This window comes from Ruditapes philippinarum, unplaced genomic scaffold (assembly GCF_026571515.1).
Source record: "Ruditapes philippinarum isolate M1 unplaced genomic scaffold, ASM2657151v2 ctg2815_1_1_1_1, whole genome shotgun sequence".
In the NCBI taxonomy this organism is placed as follows: domain Eukaryota; kingdom Metazoa; phylum Mollusca; class Bivalvia; order Venerida; family Veneridae; genus Ruditapes; species Ruditapes philippinarum.
The window spans coordinates 72501-83264 of NW_026863752.1; the positions used below are offsets into that span (position 1 = coordinate 72501).

The window sequence follows — 10764 nt, forward strand, 5'->3', positions numbered from 1 at the left end:
TTTTTTAATCTTAAAACAATTAATATTTATCAAAAATTCAGGGGCTTATTCCATTTTCAACTTAAGAAAATTTTTGAAGGTATACAAAAACCCAAAACACAAAGAATGAAAACGAAATGAATGAAAATAAAAATGTTCAAAAAATCAAACCTGGGTAATAAGCATTTTTTATTTTCCCATAAGAAAAACGAAACAGAAAAAAAAATGAAATTGCAATTTCCCCAAAAATGAATCGAAAAAATAACCCAACAGTCACGAAGCCCTTTTTCTTCCCCTGAATCAGACTTTTTACATTTTTTTTATTCATCTGAAACAAACATGCAATTTTACTTTAATACTTAATAAAACAAATTACATTTTCAAATAAAAAATTTCTTCCTTTTGATATAGAAAGGGGGCAAATCGTAAAAACAGTATCTGTAAGTAAAATAGGAGTAATATAAATCTTTTTTTGTTTACAATGGGGTATAAGAGCAGAAACCCCTCTACTTGGATATGAAGCCAAAAATTCAATAAAACCTCAAAGAGGGCGTTAAATAAAAAGAAAATGCGTTTTCTCTACCTTTTCTTAATATTCTGTTTTTCTTCACTTTAAACCTAACTTTTTATTACAAACAATACTGGGTTAGCCCTTTTTTCATTTGAATACGAAAGATTCTACAAATTTTGTAATGCACGAAATAAGGGGGTTTTTAGCCTTTCTATCGGCAAATTTTTGCACCTATTGATTTTGGCAAAAAAACATTTTCGCAGTTTTTAACTTTTAAATTGATTTATTTTTTAAAAAAATTTTTTTTTTTATTTTTTTTTAACATTACATGGACCCTGGGCAACCCTATAAAAAAACCACAACAACACTACTGTTTTTTCATCTTCTTTTCTGCAAAATACAATTTAAATTTTTTCAAATTGAAAAGTGTATTATCACTGCAAAAATTTTATCATTATATTGTCCGTGTCTATGCATTCACATGTATTTGCAATTACATTTTTGCATTGCATTTTATTATCTTATTGTTTACTTACCGTTCATTTCTAATTCCATCCTTTCGCTACGTAGGTTTGCATGACATTAAAACCAAATATCATCTCTTTCAATTTAAACTTTCAATTTCAGTTCTATATAAACGAAAGTTATTTTTACGAGCATCCTAATTAGATAGAAAACATCTCTGTTTCACTTCAGTAAGTACGTTTCTGTTTAATTTGAGGATGTACGCCTTTTAAGGTGATAAGTCCTACATAAGCTCGGAAGTAATCGGAAAAGCTCGTAATTTTCCATGCATCAAAAAAGAATTAAGCGTCTTTTTTTTCGAATCAACATAAAACTCGTATCAATTGAACGCTTTAAAATATGACAATGGGATAATATGTAAAATTCAAGCAACCAAATGTGTAGCAATACTGAACTACTTTCTTTATTAATACAAAGAAATCATCATGATCTTGAAACAAATTACGTGACAGGAAGTCAGTACTTATTGGAGAAAAATGGTGTCAAGAAGTACAATGAGAAAGGGTGAACATTTCTAAAACTGGACCGAATAAGATAGCCGGACCATTGCTATAACCATATTATCATTTACTCTGTCCCTCGATACCTTAATAACTTTCCCGACACCTATGAGATGATCTGTGTCAGTGTAGCCATTTGTTAAAATCAAATTTTAAACAGTTTAATGATGTCTTGACTGCACAAATTTTATTAAGCCAATCCATCTTTTTTTTTTGGGGGGGGGGGGTGTTATTGTTTTTCTTTCTTCTTTTTTTTTCTTGTTGTTTTAAATGACAACGAGAGAAGGTTGCTCCCAACTCTGTCCTTGATTAACTCGACATATTTTGTTTTTTAAACTTACATTTAGTTCGATGGAATGCTCAACACGTTACATTACTTTTATATAAGTAGTCATTGTTATAAAATAGAAACAAAATATTCCGTTCTATTTGAAAACAATTAAACACACATTGTGGGCTAAGTGTACGCATACTTTCATTTTGCAGAATGTGTTTGTTCAAGTTTATAATGTTTACATGACTTTAAGATGCATTGCTATCTCAATCAATTGTAAGCCGAGGTTAATTAGTTTTATAAGAAAAATAAATGAATGTATATCTTACACTCTTCACACATTTCCTCTATCAAACAAATGGAACAGTCAAGTGCATTTTTAAATGATAAATGTCTAGCATTAAAAAAGAATGTTTGCACGTCATAAGACGTCAGATATGGCGTCAATTAATAAAATCAAATTACTTCTGCGCAAAATGTAGTTCAACATAGTTTTATCAAATCGCTATTTTATTAGCATGTGAGCATGGAAATAGATATTTTTTTCATGCATTGACAATAAAGTTGAGAAAACTAATTAATTACTCAGGCCTATGGGCCTTTGTGATAATATTTAAACTAAACTTAAACCATGCATTATTCTAAAAGAATGCACTCAACATTGATATCTATTTCCTAAATACAGAACATAATTATTTTTTTAATTGCACTGTCTCATTCATTTCGCTTTCAAGTAGTTCCAGACAGTCGTAGCGGCAGCCTAAGATGAATGCAGTAAACGTGGCCGCTGGTCGACAACGGTCAGCAGCGCGTAGTGCGTCGGAGCATCGTAGTACTGTCGTAATATAGACCATAGGTGCCAATTTGCTCTATTTTGACGACATTCGTCCGCGATCTAATTAGACATTTTTTTCAATATTTAGACGTCAAATAAATGCTTACATTTGTAAATTTCGTTTTTTTTTTGTTTTTTTTTTTTTGGTATTGTTGTTTCGTCGTGCATTAATTTGAAAATGAAAACGGCATATCATCATTCTTACCCTTAATATTAACACTTACCATCATCAATATCAACATCATCTACAATAACTGCTGAAGCATTTTCATTCTGATCTTCATTTTCAATGTCTGATGTAAACAAAAAGGATAGTACTATTATTATAACAATTGCATGTATGTACATTAATGAGTCAGTTCTAACAGCAACAAAATCATGACAATTGTTCCTCTTTCCGTAAACGACATCAACCACACATTTTCACACTCCTTTTTTATCCCATTAACAACCAAAACATTCCCATCATCTTACATTTCAAATAAAGCCTCACGGTTTAGCATGCCCTAATTAGTAATTAAAGCAACAGAATATAAACATACCATTTTTAGATTACTCCATCGGAAAATTCTGCTTTTCCCTACTTAACGTTTTCGTAAAAAAAAAAAAAAAAATATAATAATTCATTTAAAAATCAAAAAATTAATAATTTTTTTTATATTTTTTTTAATAAAATAAAAATATCTTTTTCCCCGTAACAACAATTTCTAATTTGTTTAAAATTTTAAAAAAAACATGAAATTTTATTTCCCCATTCCTAAATTTTAATTTCAACAATCCACAAACGATTATTTATTTTTTATTAGTTTTAGCAGGGGTTTTTCCATAGTTTTCAAAACAACTATTTTTCAACGACCATACACACGTTTTAATTTTAAAAAATACTACCCCATACTTCGCACGTTATTTCCGATTTCCCAAACATATGAAGCTAGTGACAAAAATGCATATTTACATCACTATTCGACATACGTTCATGTATTACTTCGCTAGGAACTTTACCTCTCGAGTCTCTCAAATCAGTAGACCTGGCGATGTCATACAGTCCCAAATCGTCGGAACTCAATGTACACATTCCGTATGTACTACATTTAATATTTACCGATGATGGTATACGGTAATAGCCTGGGTTACCGAGGCTGTCTACCGTCGTACCGACATTTAAGGTTAAGTCTCCCGTGATATTAACTGTTATGAAAGAAAAACACGGATCGACAGACGACCCTGATCGTTCTTATTACAATTGCCATCAGGACTCACAGGGAGCTAGTAATAATAAAACCGTGTAAGATCACACCGGCTGCCGGCATAGACCAAAGTACCTATCTTCAGGATAACTGGTTACGGCGGTAGCGAAGGTCTCCTTAAACTGTTGTATTGTTTGGCAATATTGACCTAAGATAATTTAACATTCAATAACCTTTTGTCATTAATTATCGAATTCCGGAGTAAACCACACGGAGTTTAAAGTATGGTTCTGTGCAACGGTATAGCTAAGCATACCACTTGACTTGTAACTAACATCGGTGACAAGGTGCGTTTCAAATTAAAGTTTGAAATCTCGAATCAAATGACTTTTTTGTTCTCTTGTGTGACTTTTAATTATATTTGCAACACTGGGCCATTTTTTTGCATGCGAGTTACCTATTGTACGACTTTACATATCGAAATTAATTAAATGAAAAATACACTAAATTTCATGCATGCGAGTCACTCATTGTATGACTACATACTGAAATTTTAGAAATGGAACAATATGTATTTTATAAAAATAAATGATAAAACTAAATTAAAAAAAAAACTAGAAATGAAACGCACACTTTATCAACTCTTGTTCCATTTAAGTAACAGTAATAAATTAAGTATAAGTATAAAAAAAACAGTTTGTTCACGATTCGAATTTGCAACTAAGTGGTCATAATTATGTCGATTTCACCACAAGGTCATGGTAGAGTAGTATATATTTATTATATAGAAGTACCGAGAGCTATATCAATAACATGTTAAAGTTGAGCATAAATTACTGCAACTAACATAAAAACCTCCCAAAAATTAATGCGTCTTTAGTTAATGTACCGAACAATAGGTTTAGATATTTGCAAAACGATCGACCTATAATCATTGAAAAAATTGTGCGGTATAAACCGATAGTTTATGTTGATTTATTTTTTTGCAATTATCTGCATACCTACATGTAGTCAAGACTTGTGGCGTTATGCGCATCTAAGCAAAAATGGTAAATTAACAGTTAAAATTCAAAACTAAATCTAGTGTTCAATTTTTATATATTTTACAGTGAAAAATAAATTCTCATGTTCAGTGGAAATTTCTATAACTATCGTTCAAAATGTATCGGTAACGTACAAATAAAAACATAGCCGCCTTTGACATACAGTATGATATTGAAAATAAGGTTAAACGAAAAAGTTTGATATACAAAACAATGACAGTTATAATTCTGCTGCACAATTTTTTAACTAAAATATGACTTGCATTTCAAGGATTTTTATCATTATTATGTCTGTACTATAAAGCCTGCATGTCAATGGATTCCTCATGTTGGGTTGACATTCTCTTAAGAGAAAAAAATATAAATATTATAATAAAATAACAACAAACAATCAAAATTAATCTACATTCGTTTGAAAAACATGAGAAATTGGTTGAACATTATACATTGCATGAATATTTATCAATTCTCTGCCTTTAAGTATTTTTTTAAACAAATTATGCCTAACGGAATGTTAAAATACACATTATTCTTATTTGTTTAGTAACAAATTAGGATCTCCAACATGTATAGTTTACATTTTTCAGCTGATGTAAACCAGCAAAGGTTAACGCCCAAAATCATCAGGAATTATGATTATGCTTAAACTTTTAATTTACGAGCAAAACATGAATCGTAGGTTTAATCCGAAAATACATTAGTCATTTCAAAACGGGATTTATCTCATCTAAAAAAATCAAGTAAGATCTACATAAATAAAGTCACGGGTGTAATAAAAGTCAATGAGATAAAATTTCGATGCATTACTTCAATTTAATTTATATTCTTTTATTCGGATCAACGTTCTATTTGCATGTAATGCGCGTTGTTAGTAAACGAATAAACTAATTATCTTTGTCATACTGTTTACACACCCACTTTTTAAAAGAATAAATTACAAATAATTTGTAAGTCTAAATTATCGCCTTAATTAACCAAGCTGATAGTTGGCCACAACTATATGAGACCACACGGGCAATGCAAGACTTGCACAAGATGCCTGAAAGGCCAACATTTTCTACAGCCTTGTAGCGTTAACAAGAAGCATGGTTGTCTTCATTTGTTTGATCCGAGTCTGCTTCTCGGCGATCGTAGAAAGAAACGCTCGATCGTACGATTATCGTGCGATTAAGGAAATATGCGACGTTTGAAATGACACCGTCAAAATCGTACGATTGATGTACGACAATAATACGATAAAAGCAGTCGTACGATCGTTGATAAGACGGTCCCCAGGTTTCGTTTTAGAAATATATCTAATATTTTTTCTGATATCGCTCTGTTCCAATGTTATCAATATTACACCCATCTTAATTACATATCTTCCATAACTCAAATATTCTCTAACTTTGATACGAGACTTTATAATAAAGGATACCTTGTGCAGACACTTAGAAGACGGCTGTATCGAAAGTGATTTCCTTCATCCTTCAGTACAAAAAAAGATTAAAATAACTGCAAATGCTAACAACCCTCAAAATAATCAACAAAGTGAGCATGTATACCATACGCTAATTTAAAACATTTACAAAAAAAACATCTATATACATGTATTGATAGTACGCGACTGTGTAAAACACTTGAATATTGTGGTTTGCAATTATTTTCAACCAGGAAGTAAATTCATTTTGTATCCAATGGACCAGTTAGCTACGGAATACCGTTAGGGCCATCGTTGTTATACATTATAATCCAGAGGGCGACAATGCGATGAAAACAATACGATATTGCGATGACGATAGTGCGACGGCGACAATGCAATAAATAAATGACTATAGTACGATAAAGCGACAATGCGATAGTGCGATGGCGACAAAGCGATAATGAAATGGCAACAATGCGATAACGCGATAATACTATCGGCATCGCAGAATCGTTCTAATGTCATCGCGTTTCGCACAGTCGCATTGTCGTCATCACATTTTCGCACTGACGTCATAGCGTTATCACACTGTCGCCATCATATTATCGTATTGAGCAGCTTTAAACTGCTGACGAATAAGCTGACGATATAGAAACTGGGATATCAATTTCACTTTTGTAAACACTTTTTTTAGGGGGAGGGGTGCTGGTATTTGTTTCTCTTGTTTGTAAGAAAATTTACCCATATACCTATAAAATAAGTAATTAGTATATACTTGTGATATTCTTATACATATATACACGAGAATCGTACTTTACTGATAAATGTTAGATTCCTGTGGTCCGACATAGGCCGTTCTATCATTTAAAGGTGACAATGAAGATATCAAACAAAAAAGAAACAATCATTTTTAAACATATGAAAATTTATTTTGACATGTTAAATTATTCTAAGTCGGGTGACCAAGTACTGATCGTTACCAGAATTCTGCCATGTATATGCTCATAGCTACCATTTTTAAATAAATGAGAATGTTTTTGGAAATAAAAAAACGCGCGTACACATTACATTTTTAGGATTGTTGATGTTCGAATGCGCACAAATATTTACAGTACACATTTTAAATATTCTTCTTTGAAAATTGTTTTATTTGCATAATTATATACATACAATTATATACATTTATAATCTTTTGCAAGTGTGGTATACACACAGTAACAATATCAATCACAAAACATACACGATCTTTAACAATTAATAGCAAAATAACAAATGTTGTGAAATGAACCAAATGTTTGCAGATCTCATTTTTTCTTCTCGATCATGTTTAGGTATCAGAAGCCACAGGGAGGATTTTTTTCCTCTTTTTTTAATGTAGTGACCATTCTGGATTTAAATGAATAGTTGTCTTTAAAGTGCGTTTTCAGCATAAAATTATTTGTATTTATGACATTAAAAAAAGATCACTGGTAAATTTCAAAACATGGTCAGAAATCACAATGTCAGGCAGTTGATCATTGATGTCAAGGCCGCCATTTTTTGAAAAATTTGATTTTATTGATTTTAAAAAGCATGCTAGGTAAAAACAAGTCATTTAAATGTAGGGTACATACTTTGAAGCACAAACAAAATAACTACTAAGCTGGGCATCTGTTTCTTTGTATTATTTTGCATGTATTGGGAATTGCTAAAGCAAAGGGGTTGTTATTTTAGCCTATATATTTGCAGGTATATTTTGTCAGAGGAACGAAATGTGTTGTTTTGGGTCTCTGGTCACAGAAGATTGAATGAGTTGAATTTTTGTTTTACTGTCTGACTATTGCAGATTGGATAATTTCATTGTAGATTTGCAATCATATGTCATATATGTTAAGGCGTATGCTTGACGGCAAACACTTGAAATTAACTGTAGAGTACTACCTTATCTTTAGGTTTTGTGTATGATTTAGTCAATTCTATGTGCTGACATGAAACATATTTTATTTGAGTAAATTTTCAGTGGTAAATGTTTGAAATTCTATTGATTCATCATTTTTCGATGTTTTCCAAAAAGGAATTAGACAGTGGTTTAACTATGGAGTCCTGGCTAATAACTTAATTAGGTCGATGTGGATGCCAGTTAAGCTGTTTACCGTTAAAAATATTGTCTCCTTATAATGTCAAACTACAACCACTTAAGTTAAAATACTTTGCTTTACACTTATAGCCGCTCATCTCACCCGCTCCCGATAATAAGCAAGCAAGAGTCATCACAGATATTCAGTTAATGAATAAACACCGGGTATTTCAGCACTATTGTTTGAAAAAAAGATTACCTTTTCTTTCGCTATTTCGGCATTTGGCATGCAAAATGTTAACATCAAAACGTGTGACTAAAATATTTGTCGACGACTTGTTATCGGCATTTATATTACAAATACCCGAATATGTCACCGGTTAACTTCCGACACCCGCTGATTTGTATCGCTGCGTTTTATTGGTTTTCAAATTTTGCCGACCACTTTTGATGCGTTTGAAATTATTGCACGTGTTAATCCAAATAAGGGCGACTTTGTTTTCGCTTCTTAAGCAAACTGGGCACTAAGTTTTTCGCCGAAGTCAGCTAAAACACAATCTCTGAATCATACACAAATGTCGGTCTGCTGTTGCTATAAATGTTTTGGGTCGACGGCCAAAAAATAGGGACAATTCAAGATAAAAAATGTTTGAGGGATATAGTTCCTGACCGAACATGTAACCGAACATGTAACAATGAAATGTTATCACTGAAGTTATTTTTTCTTAATACATAGAAATCATCATGATGTTAAAAGGAATTTCGTGACGGGAATACTTGCGAAAGAATATGTTTTAAATACGCGCAGTAAAGAAAAGTGAATATTTTACAAACTGGAGCGAAATAGAGTAGACGACCGTCAGAACATTAAAATAATGCACTCAATATTGATATTTATTTCCTAAATAAAGAAAACGCAAGTATATTTTTATTGCGTTGACTCATGCGTTCGTAGTTTCATACAATCGTACTGTAATATACGATATGTATGAGGAGTTTTTAACGTCCAAGCACTTTTAAAAAATAAGAATTTAACAAGTAAAATATCCTGTACTAACTAACTTGAATGTTTCATCGGACATAGGTTTATGATCAAATTTTAGATAATATCGGAGCTTTTCTAAAATTATTTTACTTAGTGTGCACGTCAAATTTCCATGGATTTTCAAACAGAAAAAATATCTTTTGGTAAATTTGTGATTTTCTCAAACAGTACTCATTAAAACAATTGATATCTGTCCTTGGCATTCATTATTTAGTTATTTCAAGTAATTTCATGAACAGATATTTATGCATAAGTCTCAACTATTGGTTTCTGATTAAAACAAGAGGCATGTATGTATGTATGTATGTATGTATGTATGTATGTATGCGTGCGTGCGTGCGTGCGTGCGTGCGTGTTTGTATGTATGTATGTATGTATATTTAAAAAAATATTGTTATCTGCAGTTTTGCCAATTTTTTTATCAGAAACAAACAAGATATAAATATGAAATAAAGTTGTTCAGTATCATATATTAAGAAATGGTAAACGGTAAATATTGAGAAAACTATTTATGGTTGTAAATTTTGTACCAATGCAACTTTGCAGCTGAAATATTATAAAACATGTATAAATACATTTCATGCACACAGATGTGTTTTTCTTAATGGAACTACTTTTATTACAAAGCAGATAAATATGCATTATTAGAAATAATGTGAAATCTGAATCTCGAACACTCGCTAGAAAATTAATTATAAACTACTGCTGCCTCAGACGTTTGACATAAAATATGTGTAGAAACGAAATTTTTATTATGAGCCGCGTCACGACAAAACCAACATAGTGGGTTTGCGACCAGCATTGATCCAGACCAGCCTGCGCATCCGCGCAGTCTGATCAGGATCCATGCTGTTCGCTATCAGTTTCTCTACTTGTAATAGAGTTGGTAAGCGAACAGCATGGATCCTGATCAGACTTCGCGGATGCGCAGGCTGGTCTGGATCCATGCTGGTCGCAAACCCACTATGTTGGTTTTGTCGTGGCACGGATCATATGTTTTGTCCTCCTTATCTGTGAATACAGTAAAGCAAATTTGTATGAATTATATAATTATCACGTATTTGGGTAGTTTTTCTTTCTCATTAAGACCGTGGAAAATTTGATAATTTTAACATAAGTATATCCCTAGATTTTGAAAATTGTAAGATTTCTTCTATTTTATTACTTTGGCAATAATCAAATCAAATGATTGACTAAACAATGTCATTTCCGTGTTTCGTTTTGATTTTCATAGCCACAAGTTCAAGGTTACAACAATAACACGAACAAAACACGTCATAAGAAAGCGGTTTATTAAATCTGGATAATAATTTACCCAATAATTATTTATAACAACTCTTACATTAATCCTCCGAAAACAAATGAAAAATGATAATCATACTTCTTGTTAAATTAGTAATTACGATG

General features: G+C 31.7%; 1 protein-coding gene across 1 annotated transcript in view; it reads right to left on the reverse strand.

Moving 5' to 3' along the window:
- The window catches only part of LOC132723235 (mucolipin-3-like), a 20157-nt gene extending 16458 nt beyond the window's left edge, over positions 1–3699 (reverse strand). The window contains exons 1-2 of the mRNA XM_060707915.1: positions 3597–3699; positions 2849–2917 (exon numbers count right to left, since the gene is read on the reverse strand). Of these exons, the coding sequence (XP_060563898.1) occupies positions 2849–2917; positions 3597–3699 (172 nt within the window). The remainder of the gene's footprint in view (positions 1–2848; positions 2918–3596) is intronic.
- Between the last annotated feature and the right edge of the window lie 7065 nt (positions 3700–10764).